Below are 14,744 nucleotides of genomic sequence, written 5' to 3'. Positions count from 1 at the left end.
TCTAAATTGCGTACACTTCCCGTGCGTTCATGTCGCCTTCTCTGGGGAGGCTGTGGCCAGGGAATGCCCTTACCCTGTGGTCTCACCGATTCTGAGCAGCCTCCTGAACTCTGCGCTGCGCGGTCACCTTCAGCACCCCTTCTCCTAACAGCACCCCCTTCCCACCCACCCCACGGCGCAGAAACAAGCAAAGGGAGCAGGGACTTCTACAAAAAGCGCACCCGAGAGTGAGGTATGTCTATTCCTCTTTATATCCCCTCCCTCGGGGCCCAGCACATCCTTAGCAAACGGCAGGGATGAGCTGACAATATGTGGGATTGAGTTGAATTAGTAGGAATGGTTGTTACAATGTCACATCAATATTATATATCAGTAGCCAAGAGCTCTTCTAGGACAGGAGGGGATGATGTATTTGACAGCAGTGATTTATGAACGTGTAAGAACAAGGCCCACAGGTAAAGGAGGGAATCTGATACAAGAGCTTCTTTCCTCTCTAGCTGAACACACAGATGTTACATCTGCGAGTCTTTGTATTTCAGGATATGACAGGCCATTTCATGTTTTAGCTCTGCTGAGGACCTCAGACCTGAGAAATAATGAGTCTGATTTCCTGACATTTAAAACAAAAGACCTCACTGTTCTCACTGTGGTTTAAGACATAGAGATACTCACAGAGAGCTGGGCACTCCGTGAGAACCACACCCCGCAAAGCCATTTGCAGACCTGCGCTTACTTACTTGGAAACTACTTATTCCAGTCTCAGACTTTCTGAAGAGAGAGGTAAAGAGGCAATGCTTAGAACATTTCTTAAACTGGCAAATAATAGATAAAGGACTTACGGGCTTTCCTGAGGGTCCTTCTGGTCCAGGGAAACCTATGTCTCCAACAGGCCCTCTCTCACCCTGTAGACATGGCCACAGACAAACATTAGCTGCGAAGAAGAGCTTTGAAGCTGCATGCAGTACAACACAAGGACCACGGCTAAGTAAGGAATGGGCAACTGACCGGTTCTCCTGGAATTCCTGGAGGGCCTGGGGCCCCGGGTTTCCCCTGGGAAAGGAAGCCAAGGGGGAAATGTTAGGAGCCAGATTACTGAATGAGGCCACGTGCTTCCCTCCCCCACCTGTGCGTGCACCACCTGTGCTGCAGGTGTGGCTCTACACCGACCTGGCATCCCTACCGGCCAGAGTCCCGGAAACCACACTGCACTGGGCAGACGGGACGGCAGTCCCTCAATGCACATAGGGGTGTGTGGTATGGGAGGGAGGATAAGCCTTTTGAAAATATTAAGCCAGTGTATCCTCATTTCTGGAAATCCCTCTTGATGGGCAGATCCTCTTTACTTTAGGGGGAAGGAGGGCACGGTGGGTCAAAGGAGTCCTTCCTAGATTTTGATTTTCACAAGAAGCTTTTTCAGTTCATAGTGAGATAGGCTGAAAAGAAGCATGGTTGGTTTGAAAGGCCGTTTTGTTGAAAGGAGAGGACAAGGTTGGTGTGACCCAGCGTACCGCAGCCTGGAAGACTGAGGACGGAGAAACCGTGGGCTAGAGAGACCACAGGAGGGATGAGAGAGGAAAATGCACCAGCAGAGACGGCAGTGGACACGAGCCCAAGCGTCCAGGCCAGGCCTAAGGATCCTGCCTTTGAGAAAGAGCCGCTGCCTGCACCTTGAACCTCATGTGGTTGGAGATGCAGGTGTGGGACTGAGACCATGGAAATCCCAGTGGGTTGCAAGGGAATGCAGAGGGAGGCCATTTTCCGCACTTGCTGTATGGAACTCTGGGAGCAGACCGCCTGGCAGGTCAGCTACAGCTGAGTACCGAGGCGAGGCAGACACAAGGCCCCGAGATGGCATCCGGGCTCCCACCGCCCGCCTGCAGCAGGAGTGCCTGGAATCCCACGGACCTGAGTTGGGGGATGTGTTAGGGCTGAGAAAGCCAGTATCCCAAAGGGTCTTGGCATGGACTCAGGGGTGCAGGGTGCTTGGGCCTGGAACTCCAGACAAAGATCCCAAAGGCTGGGGAGTGCTGGCAGGGACCTCGGAGGCCCCGGGGAGGGCATGCTGCCCCCTCTGCCCACACGCCATCCTGGGAGGGAGGGGAGGAAGAGCCCTGGGGAAGGCCCTGGAGGGCCTGAGTGCACTAGGAGGAAACAGACAGCTCTGTTCCAGGAAGAGCAGGACGGGGCCGCTTGGCTCTCAGCAGAGGCCTGTGATGTGCTGAGCAGGTAGACACATCCCTGCTTCAACCAGAACCATCACCTTAAAAGTCTTTTACTGTGGTGAGATATACAAACGCGAAAGCTACCACTTTAGCCATTTTATGTGTACAATTCAGCGGCATCGAGTACATTCACACTGTTGTGTAACTGTCACTATTTCCAGAATCTTCGAACTAATTCATTTTTCCGAGCCACAGTAAGGTCCAGTTATAAAAAAGAGAGGTGCACTTTTAACTACCCAGTTGTATATTTGCAGCGTGCAAAATGTTTACCCTTCCCTATTTCTGTCATTGTCAGTTAATCTTCTTAATGATGAGATAGGAAAGCTGCATTTTAGGTAAATGTATTACATCTTGGACATCCCAACAAGTGGCAGACTAGCCTCTAATTTCCATCATGTTGCATCCTTCAAAGTATCCTTGGAATTCTTCATTTGGATCATCTTTTGATCCTGTCACTGATTTTCTCAGTACTTTCAATGGTTGCTAGTATCTTTTCTTTGAAGGTAGACTCAGTTTAGGGTAATGGCTGAAAGGAATTTATAGTTCCACCTGAGTGAGCACTGTGGGGCATTACACTTCATTATACCAGGTGGAAACAAACACAGGCTGTGAAGGCACCCTGAGGCGGGTTGTAGGGGACTCAGGGCAATTGCACAAACAGCTGCGAATATGTTGCTAGGAGTGGTAGTGAGCAGGGGAAGGCGGGAGGAGGGGGATAGTGTGAGCCAGTCGTCAAGAAGAATGCTTTCGTGTACCAAAAATTCTGCAGTGCTTGCTAAAGAAAATATTTTCATGTTACTGTTTTTTTTTTTTTTTGTGGTACGCAGGCCTCTCACTGCTGTGGCCTCTCCCGTTGTGGAGCACAGGCTCCGGACGTGCAGGCTCAGCGGCCACGGCTCACGGGCCCAGCCGCTCCGCGGCACGTGGGATCTTCCCGGACCAGGGCACGAACCCGTGTCCCCTGCATCGGCAGGCGGACTCTCAACCACTGCGCCACCAGGGAAGCCCTAAAGCAGCTAATTAAGGGGATGTTATCCTTCATACAGGATGCTTTGCTATGGAGTGTGGATGGGTTTTTATTTTTTTGTCGTTAGATTTAGCAACTAAATAGAGTGGCTACCCTCCTTTTGAAGGATGGGTGCTGCGGGGTGGTGGTAGGAGGGTCTGAATGGTGCTGGGTGGAGATGGTAGGGCCCTTTCTCATCTTCCTCATGTTCCTGTGACTGAAGCACACGGTTTCCGTTGACTTTCCTACCCTGGCCCACCCTGCAGGGGCAGCTAGCGAGGATAAGCGGGCTCTTATTCATCAAGCCTGACCACAAAGTTTTAATTAGAGCCTCATGAATGAAGATCAGAATAATCCCTAGGGCTCAGAGGAATGATTTTAACCTTTCCTGGAGCACTTCCTATTCATCTGGAAAGACCTTGATGAGATTAAAACACTGGACACATTAAAACATTGGACACAGAGAGCAACAAAAATGATTGAGAGGCTGGAAGGGCTAGTTTACGAGGACACATTAGCAGCCATAAAGCTCTGCTAATAACACCTGGCTGAGGGAAAACTCAGGCAGATGGCAGCTTAATAAGAAGGTCCTGAAGCACGTGCCTGAGGACTTTGCCTTTTGAGGATCAAGAAACCTTGAACTATGACAGGAATAGAGAAACCCAACAAGCTTCTCAGAGCTGTGCTATCTTAATGTGTTGACGCAGGTCACTGGGCTTCCCCTTCCCATGTGAAAGTGAGTTGGGGAGAAAAAAACAAAGAAAAAAATTTAAAAGATGAAAATAAAGAAAGGAGCATTCTTGAGGTGGGAGAGGGACGGATGGTTCTGCTTTTTGAACCGGAGGTTTAAGGAGTCACTGCGTGCTCCCAGCCCTTCTGACGGTCGGTGCCCGTGAAACCAACATGAGAGAATCTGGACTCACCGAGATTCCCGCCACTCCAGGGGGACCTGCCGGGCCTCGATCTCCCTGGAAAAAATGTACTATTTATAATGATATCTATAAAATCTCCACCGATGAAATTAATGCTCAAGTAATAATTTGGATTTGGTAAAGCTTCTCTTTGGAACTTATAAATGTTATCCGTATCAGCTGGGTGAAGCTAGAGCCCAGATGGGAAAAGAACAAAATGAAAACTGCAGCCAATGGAACCTACTAAAGTTCTCTCTCTCTCTTTTTTTTCCCCCCATAAAACCAAAGCAAATAATAATCTTAATGAAAACGAGCATTCATGGTATCATTTCTGTGACCTATTCTTTTAAACAGAACCCCATCCATATTACAGGTAAAATCAGTCAACAGTTTTATTCCACATATTCAAAAGTAATTCATCACTAATACTTAAAAGCTAAGCACACTGAATGTCTTCTAAAAAGCTTTCGCTGTACTTGTCTCATTGGATGTAGGTTAGAATAAATGTGTTTAGAACTGGGGATGTTGTAGCTTCTCCTCTTTAGGCCAATAAGAAGAGCCCTGGAATTGCTCTGAACAGTGGACTGACTCAACCCTTTTTCCAAAGGCAATGTGGTATTTTAGATAAAGTCGACAAGGCTAAAAATACCTCTGATTATATATGGGGTAATAAAATGGTCATTTTTTGTTGAGCAGAATCTACATTAAAAAACTTCCAAAGTTCCCTAAGGGACATAAAAGAAGACTTGATTAAATGGAGAGAGATGTTTTGTTCTTGGAGGGCATGACAGTGCTATAAAGGTGTCACTACCACCCAAACTAATTTATAAATTAATGCAATTTTTACAAATTGCGGCTTGATCAAATGATATTAAAGTTCACTTGGGATAATAAATATAGTCGAGGATAAGAGAAAAAATAAAAGAAGAATAATAAAGAGGTTAGCAATATCGTATTTCAACATACAATAAAGCTATAATAATTGCAATAATGGAATACTGGCCCAAGATTAAGCAGTATATCAATGCAATATAACAGAAACCTCAGAAAGAAACCAACATTTATAATAGAATTTTAGTAATGAAAGGGCTGTATTATTCAACAAATAGTGCTAATAACTGAATAATTTCTTTGAAAAAATCTGATTCCCTTCTTTGCATTATACTCCACATAAATTCCATATAGATTATATAAAAATAAAATGAATTAATAAGAACTAGAAGAAAATCAAGTCATATTATCTGATTTTGCTTGAGAATGAGAACGAAAGTCATTTAGTGCATAAAAGCAAAATAAGAAATCATAAAGGAAAACAGTTTTACATTTGACCACATAAAAGTTATATTTACATATAGAATAAGATTAAACATAAAAATGAGAGGCAAGGACCAACCAGGATAAAGCCTCCACCATATAAGATAGAAGTAGTATCTTTAATATATAAAGCATAGCTCCAGTCAAAAAAAAAAAAAAAGAACTAGTAGAAAAATGGGTGAAGGATGTAAACAGGGAATCCTTGTCAGTTCCACTCTGCCCTTTTTTAATTACAGGATTTTTACCCTGGAAATGAATATACTGGAGCTGTTCATTCAATGGAAACATTTGCATATCTGATAAAGGTGAATGTTAAGAGGGCTCCTCTCTGGTAAGATGTTCCTTCCAACAATCGGGTCTCACAGTTCTTTGAACCACTCTCCCCTAATGGTGTGGCCTCTTAGTTCCATAGCTATACCTGAGACCTTGTCAAAAACAATAACTATATCCCTCCATAACCTCCACTGCACGCATTCCAACCTTGGACCACCATCTTCCATCATTCTAAACCACTCCCTTGAGTACTTTGAACCCCCAAAACTTTTGATGTCACCAAGATCTCTAATCCATCCATGATACAAATTTTTCATTATCCTTCATTGCCTAGATGGCCTCTCCTCCTTATTTATCTAGTTTAAATTCCACAGTCGCTTGTTATAATCACCCCCTTGTGTATACTGTTGGCTTCCTGGCCCATTCTTGCTTCTTGTACTCGCTTGTCAAAACCGGAGACTTGTTTAAAGCCAGCTCCCCTCCTGTTCTGTGCCTTTGCCTGAGCGTATGTACATGGTACATAATCTCACTTCAGTTCATGACCATGAACCTCTAGGGTAGCGGTCCCCAACTTTTTGGCACCAGGGACCGGTTTTGTGGAAGACAATTTTTCCACAGACCGGGGTGGGGGAGGGGAGATGGTTTCGGGATGATTTGAGCACATTACATTTATTGTGCACTTTATTTCTATTATTTATTTCTATTATTATTACATTGTAATATATAGTGAAATAATTACACAGCTCACCATAATGCTGACGGGAGGCGGAGCTCGGGCGGTACTACGAGCCATGGGGAGCGGCTGTAAATACAGACGCAGCTTCACTCGCTCGCCTGCCGCTCCCCTCCTGCTGGGCGGCCCAGTTCCTAACAGGCCACGGACCCGCCGAGGCCCGGGGGTTGGGGACCGCTGCTCTAGGGGGTTCTGCTCAGCCATCACACTCTCTGGTCCCTGGATTTTCCCTCTCTCTGAGAAGACCTTCTCCTTAAATCTCCAACCTCTTCTCCCTACCACACTCTCAGATGATGACCTGGACTCCTCCATCTCTGAGAAAACTGAAGCAATCAGAAAAGAACCTCTATAGACTCCAACCAATTCATGGGCCCACATACCAGCATCTGTGCCCCTGTTCTCTGATTTCCCAACGGTTACCATAGATGAACTATCCATGCTTCTCTCTGAGGCCAAAGCCTGCATTTATGCTCTAGGTCCCCTTTCCTCTTAGCTATCTAAGGATGTCATTCCAGCAATTCTCGCCTCTCCTCCTATCTCGTCATCCCCCTCCCCTTTCTTCAGCACAGTAACAGTCTGCTACTTCTGTGGTCTTAAAGTTCGTTTTAGCAAAGCTTGCCCTATCTTCTCCAGCAGCTGCTGGCCCATTTCTTTACTTTCCTTTGCAGCAAAACTCCTTAAGCACTGTTTAAACTGTATTTGCTGTCTCTAAATCTTGTTTTGTCATTCTCTCTTAAACCCATTCAAGTCCAGCAATTGGTCCTACCAACACAGTGAAACAGTAATCACTCCTCTGGTGATACGTGACCTCTATATTGCTGAATCCAATGTCAGTACTTTGCCATTCTACTTGACCCCATCCTACTTGACCTATCTGTAGGATTGAGACAGATTTTCACTCTCTCTTCTTGCTACGTGATCTTTGCTTGATTTCCAGGAAGCCAACATTTCCTCCTATTTCCCTGGTCACTCCTCCTCAGTCTCCCTTACTCATTCCCCCTTTTCTTCCTGATCTTAATGTTGGAGGGCCTCGGGGCTCAGTCCTTGACCCTCTTCCATTTTTTTGAGTGAATAAACAACACTCTTTTTGTTTTTAATTGTTTGTCTTTTAAATGAATTTTTATTGGAGTATAGTTGACCGATCCTCTTCTCTTTTAAAAGAATCTACTGTCATTCTCTTGGTGATCTTATCCAGCCTTCTGACTTTCAGACAGCATCTATATGCTTAGACAAGCAATCCATATCTTAGACACTTTATTATTATTATTATTTAATTTTTGGCCGCACCATGCAGCATGTGGGATTTTTGCTCCCCTACCAGGGATCGAACCCATGCCCTCTGCAGTGGAAGTGTGGATTCTTAACCACTGGACTGCCAGGGAATTCCCTTAGACTTTTTTTTAAACTCCATACTTTTATATTGTACTGCCTACTCAATACCCTCACTTTGCTGTCTAATAGATACTTCCAAACTCAGTCCCATGTCCAAAATCATACTCTGGATCATTGTCTATCTGTAGCTTTCCTCGTTTCTGTTGATGACGCCCTGCCATGACAGTTGCTCAGGTCAACACCATGGAGCCGTCCTTGACTCTTCTCTCAGACCCACATGCCATCAATCCTGTCGCTCTGCCTTCACAGCACGTCCATAACCTATCTGCTCCTCAGGACCGCCACCGTTTCTGCTCTTATCTGAGCCGACACCACTCCCTCCGTCTACAGGAACAGTGTCTTCCCTGCCCCATCCTCACTCTCCAGCTGTGGGCCCCATCACTCTACTACTCAGAAACCACCGCTGGCTCCGTATTCCCTCAGAGTGAAGGATAAAGTCCTTACAATGGCTGGTAAGCCTCTTTATTAATTAGTGCTTCTTAAACTACCTGTGGTGAAGGAGCAGTTTACTTACTTATTTATTTTCTAATGCATCATGATCCAAGGTGAGTCTACTGGTCACATGTCTGGATATCATGGCAACGTCAAAAGTCAAGCTGCCAGACAAGTTGCTTAAATGCTTTCTCTCCATCTCTGTGCTCACCTTGCCCCAGAGTCCATAACGAGTCTGCAGACTGGCACTGGTACTGCACCGGCCAGTGAGCAGCATTGACCTCAACATGGCGGGGCTGCTCCTAACTGCCACCCCACCTCTCTGACCTCATCTCCTACCATATCCCCTCGCTCACTCCCCGGGTCTCCTTGGATGTACCAGGAATGCTCTGCCTCAGGGCATTTAGACCTGTTGTTTTTTTCTTCTTTTAAAAAAAATTTTTTAGTTGTATATATTTAAGGTGTACAACATGATGATTTGATATACGTATACATTGTGAAATGATCACCGCAATCAAAGTAATTCACATCCCTATGACCTCACACAGGTCACTGTGTGTGTGTGCGCGTGTGTGTGTGGTGAAAACGTTTAGCAGATTTCAAGCGTACAGTTTAGCACGGTTACCTAGTGTCACCTTGCTATACACTACATCTCTAGAACTTATTCACCTTGCCTGGAACATTCTTCGTTCTGGCTTGAGGGGGCTTGGCTAACTGCCCCCTACCTCTTCCAAGTCTTTGCTCTGTTCTTGCGTTCTCAGACCACCTGATTTAAAATGATACCCTTCCCTTCCGCACTCCTGATGCCCTCAACCTGCCTCTACTTTTTCTTTCCACAGCACTTACCAACAATATTATTTCGTTATTTGTGTTTATTCTTTTAGTTTCTGTATCCCCTGCTTACAACATAATTTTTGTCTCTTTTGTTCCCTTATACATCCCCAAAGCTAAAACAGTTCCTGGTCCAGCAGTAGGTGCTCCACAAACATTTTTGAATGTTGAATCAGTGATCACACGTCTAACCCTGCACTTACCTTTATACCAGGAAATCCTTCTAATCCTGGCAACCCCATCACACCAGGTTCTCCCTGTTAAATATGAACATAAGAACACAGAAGCAATGGTCAAAAGGTTTTTAAGCATTGATTTCAAAAGCAAAGATATTTTTTGCCTAAAAAATACTCCCTCAAACATCAATTGGTAATTTAGCAAGTAAATAGTACGCTCTATTTTCAAGCAACTGTATTCTTGCATTTGATATTTGGGAACAGTTTGAAAATAAAGCTATTCCCTGGAGAAGTATGAGTATCTTTTCTAATGAATCGTTTTTATCCTGATGAAGAATCTGCTCTGAACGAATCCCTCTAGTCAGTGATAACTCCAATTTCATTAAGAATTAGAAGGAAAGACTGGGCTTTAATAAACGTTGCCAATTTATAAGGTACCTAAGCCTTCTAGATGATCAGAAAACAAGACTGAAGTCTTTAAGAGTGGATGAAGATGGAGCTCTCAAAGTTTATAATCCCTCAATATTTCCTGGAGGTGGATGTGAATTGTGGATGCTTCCGAGGACAGCCCAGGAGCAGTTATTTATGATGGCTCACTGACAGGAGACAGGTAAGCATTTCTGCTAAAAAAAAAAAATCTGTTACATATGCTGGTGTCTGGTCCCAGATGACTGGAACCTCTAGGCCCTCAAGGAACCCATTTAGAAAGGTCAGGGTGAAGGAAGCTGCCAACTTTGAACAATAAACAACAGGGGTTTTAAATTAAGAGAGATAAAGTGGGTAGTTGTTTGATACCTCCTTGTTAACGAATTAATGTTAACTGCAAATATTTTCTTAAGACACTGGATATTTTCAACATAGTCACATAGAAAAGGTAGCTTCCCAAGGTCATTCTCTGTAAATGTATTTTTGCACGCCTAATTCTAAGCTGCTTCAAAAATATTACCAACACTTAACTCCCATTATGATTTATGATATTGTCCTTATCACGGGATGCTTAATGAGGAAGCATATCATTTCATCCTTTCTTTGCTTCAAAAGCCTTTTTAAACAACTACCAATATGTAACCTGTCAATCAGGAAAAAAAGATGTTCAGATTCTATTCTGCAGGAAGCTCTGTAATGGAGGCTCTGGGTTATTGACAAAGGAAATAAGCTCTTTGATTTTCTTTGTTTATATTCTCAACTATCCTTAGGACAGAGGAATCGGTTGGACAGTGCTCAGCCAATCAATCAGTATTTGTCTGAAAGCAGCTAATAATAAATATTTAATTGAAAGCCAATTATAAATTGAATACCAAGGGAATGAAATGGAGTGCCTCAGAAGATAATACATTCAATTAAGGGTAATTTTTATCTGTAAAGTTTCACTGAGAAGATTAGAAACAGTGGTACAGATCTGGTGTCCTGGGATTTGAAGGATGCTGGAAGAGTATATCTCCCCACACCTACCCCGATGGGACTTTTCCATTTTCTGCTCTGTGACCTGTGACTCCACCATTCCTGGCTTATCTATCTCTATGCTATGAGGTAGTATTTCTCTATTCAGGGCAACTGGTCGGAAATGAGTTGTCCGGTGGCGGTGACATGGAGCCCAAAGGAATAATCTAAAGTTTTATCTAAGATAAACCTGAAGGTTTACTCGGTAGTTAATTTCGTGATTCCACATTTCTGTTTTTGTGCTTCACCCACTTAATTCACATCTCTAAAAGCAAGGAACGTCGTCCACTTAGTTTTTATTCTTTGTTGCAGCTAAAAAATTTTGAAGCCTAATCTCTTCAAATTCTACTCAATGCTGTCTACATTTTTGTTGCCACGCGCTTTCGAATCCAAGTGAATCATAATTTATCCTTTATTATAATACTTTTTAAAAAGGTTTCTCACCTTAATCTACAGTTACTAATTTAAAAACTTGGGTGTTCCAGAAAAGTCAGCGAGAAGCCTACGTGTCCCTGAATGACTCAGAGGGGATGCTTGTGTGTGTGAGTATGAGAAGGAAAGACCAGGAGGAAATTTTTATCAATAAGATGAAAGGAGATTCAGATTGGAATGAAGGATATGAGGGGGGAGGTGAAAGCATTAAAAAACGTTACAGATAAAGAAAGCACAGCATGAGTAATGAAACAACGGAAACTTCTAAATGACATATTTGGGGTTCGGAAAGTGCTACAAACTGGGCATTTCATAGGCGAAAACAAATTGGCTTTTAATATATATTGCCCAATAACAAAAAATAAGCTCTTTCATGCGTCTCCTTTGAAAATCTATTTAGATGTAAAAAGATTGCTTTTTATGGCTCTTCTTTCGCTCGTTTAAAATTTATTCATCTAGTTTTACCAAACTCCACTGTAATAAAAGGACCTGCGACTTCCTCTCACGGCAACGGCAAGTGGTTTGAAAGTTTATTTCAGTTTCAGATACATCGGAGTTTCAAGTATATACCCAAAGGTTAAAGGACATAGAAATGAAATATGAAGGACAGGACACATGCCTGAAAAGGACATGACAGGAAAACCTGCCAAGGAATAAAGGGAATCGAATTGCATCTGGCAGAACTTTTACAGGGCCGCTCCGTGGCTGCGAGAGGTGCGTAACAGTCATCATCCTTCGGAAGGCTGGGGCGCAGGACCTCTTCCCAGGCCGAGGGGCAGAACCTCCTGAAACATCGCTCCTAATAAGCAGGCTTATGACAGCGCACCACGTCGCCTCCAGAGCAACGGCCTAAGACAGTCAAAGCAAATAAACCGTCCCTGCCTTGTTGTAGTGTCAGTGGGGGAGATGACAGACCTATTAAGGAATTTCTTTCCAATAGTTTCCTCCCACGATCTACTGAACATGGAACCAATCATCAAAATAGTCCTATTGGAAGAAAGTGTCCTATTTCTCGGGAGCTTTCTATGCGTCTTCCTCCAGCCCGGGGTGATTTTCAAAATCACCCTGATGGAAGAGCGTCAAGGGCAGGGACACATCAGGACCGAGGCATCCTGACACGAGGAGGTTGCCCGCTTCCTCCATGTAACCAAGGGACATCTCAGAAGGCAGGCATCTCTCCTGAAGGTCTTCTTTCAAACTCGAATAAAGATTTATTTTCTAAATGACACAAAACATGGGAATATACATACCACTGGGCCAGGATCACCTTTGGGGCCCTATAAGAAAAATATGAGAAGTCATCTTGAAAATAACGACCGAAGCAGACTTACAAACTACGAAGAATTTTTATCCAATTGGCTTTAATACACATAAAAATATCTGCAAGTTTTGTTTTGCTATGGTTTGGATGTGAAGCATAATAAGATGAGGAAATATAACTTGATGGAACTCCCATGACGGTGATTGCTTGGACATTGATTTAGTTCTCAGGTTTCCAAAAAGTGACACCACTACACAGAATGCTGTTTTCCTTTATTTTGACTGTGTACGTTTCCCCAATGTTATTATAATTGGTTTCATTTATTTCCTCCTGCAGAAAATTTTCTTTATATTTGTAACACATACTTTTCAGTGAACTTAGGAGGTCTTTGTGTGTGTGTGTGTGTGTGTGTGTGTGTGCGTGTGTGTGAGGCTGCTCAGCTAAAATATGCTTGGTGATAAACAACTGTACTCACAGGGGGGCCGGGTGGCCCTGGAAAACTGGGAGCGTTCACACCTCCCTTCAAAAGAAAAAGACAAAGGTGAGAAGAATTTGTAGTAACCCATAGCCGGAAAGTGATTTTACATAATTAGAAAAGTAAATACCTGGATTTTATATAAACTGCTCATTCCATTTCCTTCATTGAATGGTACACCCTTAGGAAAGAAATGAAACATGGAGTTATCCTTTGAAGTTAATAGTGAGCATCTCTACCTTTTGTTGTTTCACCAAATGATATTTTTCCTACTCCATTTTAGAAACTGAGTTTAATGTTATCGGTAAAAATAATAACGTTCCCATTTTTGGTTCTTCTAAAGCAAACGTAGAAGAAAAAAACCAGAAGGCGTGTGGGCTTCACCTGGAGCACGCGCACACACTTTGGGTGGGGCTGTGATGAATGTGCCGGCTTGACAGATGAGACACTAATGCATTCAGAGGAAAATATTATTTGCTCATTAAAATTCAGTTTCTGAATTGCCAATTTATGCTAACTGTTTACAGCCTGCTGACCTGCAGGCCATAACACAGGAGTGCTGATGAAGATGTGAACAGGGAACAATTTGGCTGCTGAAAGGTAATTTTTTTCCACACTCTCTTCATACTAAATAGAAAATTAAGGGAAATGGGGGAGATGTTGTTACTCACAACCCTGCATGGATGTTTCTACAAAAACATATTCTTTAGAACAATAGGGAAGAGGAACTTCCTAATAAATTGACCTGTGAATGCAAAGTCCCAGCAACTAACACTTAAAGAGAACTAATGTGAGAGGCTTTCAAAATCGTACATTTTGGCATTCAGGAAAAAATTGCATATGAAAATTTTAGTTAGGATCTCCTAGCCTTCTTTTTAAAAATTCCCATAGAATCATAACCTGCGTTTTCCTTTATTGTGATTTCCACGCTTCAGCTGCAAAACTGAAGAGCCATCATTGCCGTTTTGGGACCACGGCGGTCAGTGGTGCTCAGGGCGCATGCTTTGCATGCATCTTCCAAACACTTGTGAAGGAAGGAAAAATGCTCTGTTCATTTATTCCTTCAGTATTTCACTCGTTCATGTGACAACTGCTGAATGTCTACTGTATTTAGTCCTGGAGGGGGAAGGATACTTTTGTCTGAGATTTCCAGGGCCGCAGGGGGGTGCTTCACAGAAAAGACAACATTTAATTTGTTTTGAAGAATAAATAGTTTTGGAGAATCGGGCTGGGGGGCAAGGGAGATTTCTTAAGCCCATCGTAAAACAGAGGTCCCTTTTGGGAGCTCATGTTGTATTTTGCTGTTCTGTCCACTGGGGAGGGAGGGTATTTTAGTGTTTGAGCCTCAAATGCTGCCTGCTCTGCTTCCTTGTCAAGGGAGAAGGTAAGTAAAACAAAAATGAAGAGCACGTTTAGGGAAACCGAGTGCCAGTGTATTCACTGATGTGCGCAAACGTGCGATTGCATGCAGACTAGCGATGTATCTTTGTTGTCTCCAGCATCTCAAGAAACTCTTACCAGTGGAGAAAGCTGAGACGTGAAACTGCACAGCAGCCAAACCCTTCCTTTCTCTTGTTTTTAGATGAGGATGGTACTTAAGGTGAGGACTTGGGCCATTTCAGGGCGTTACTCAGTTTTCCTGGATGTCTCCCTTGCATATAGGAAGCGCACATGTTATTAAACTTCTGATTGTGTTTCTCCAAAAAAAAAACAAAGTCATGGATGAATTCTGCCCCTTCTGGGGGAGTCTGGCTTCTTCACCTCTCCCTCTGAGGCAGGTGGGAAAAAACGCTTGCCCGGACGGACGCTGTGATGCTGTTTGAGCGAGACCCCACTTGAGGGCAGA

The 14,744-nt window shown here is 43.5% G+C and overlaps 1 protein-coding gene and 1 long non-coding RNA gene across 2 annotated transcripts in view; both read right to left on the bottom strand.

The window, feature by feature from the left end:
- Positions 1-992: 992 nt before the first annotated feature.
- LOC141275976 (uncharacterized) lies at positions 993-9,364 on the bottom strand. Its single transcript, XR_012324681.1, has 3 exons — positions 9,318-9,364; positions 4,152-4,196; positions 993-1,050 (listed from the first exon to the last, which is right to left on the bottom strand). It is a non-coding gene; the product is annotated as an uncharacterized lncRNA (long non-coding RNA).
- A 2,821-nt stretch (positions 9,365-12,185) lies between these two features.
- The window catches only part of COL19A1 (collagen type XIX alpha 1 chain), a 327,107-nt gene continuing 324,548 nt past the window's right edge, over positions 12,186-14,744 (bottom strand). The window contains exons 39-40 of the mRNA XM_073789871.1: positions 13,029-13,079; positions 12,186-12,380 (exon numbers count right to left, since the gene is read on the bottom strand). Coding sequence (XP_073645972.1) covers positions 12,186-12,380; positions 13,029-13,079 — 246 coding nt within the window. The remainder of the gene's footprint in view (positions 12,381-13,028; positions 13,080-14,744) is intronic.

Source organism: Tursiops truncatus, chromosome 12 (genome assembly GCF_011762595.2).
Source record: "Tursiops truncatus isolate mTurTru1 chromosome 12, mTurTru1.mat.Y, whole genome shotgun sequence".
Classification (NCBI taxonomy): Eukaryota; Metazoa; Chordata; class Mammalia; order Artiodactyla; family Delphinidae; genus Tursiops; species Tursiops truncatus.
This window is presented reverse-complemented; position numbering and strand designations above follow the sequence as displayed.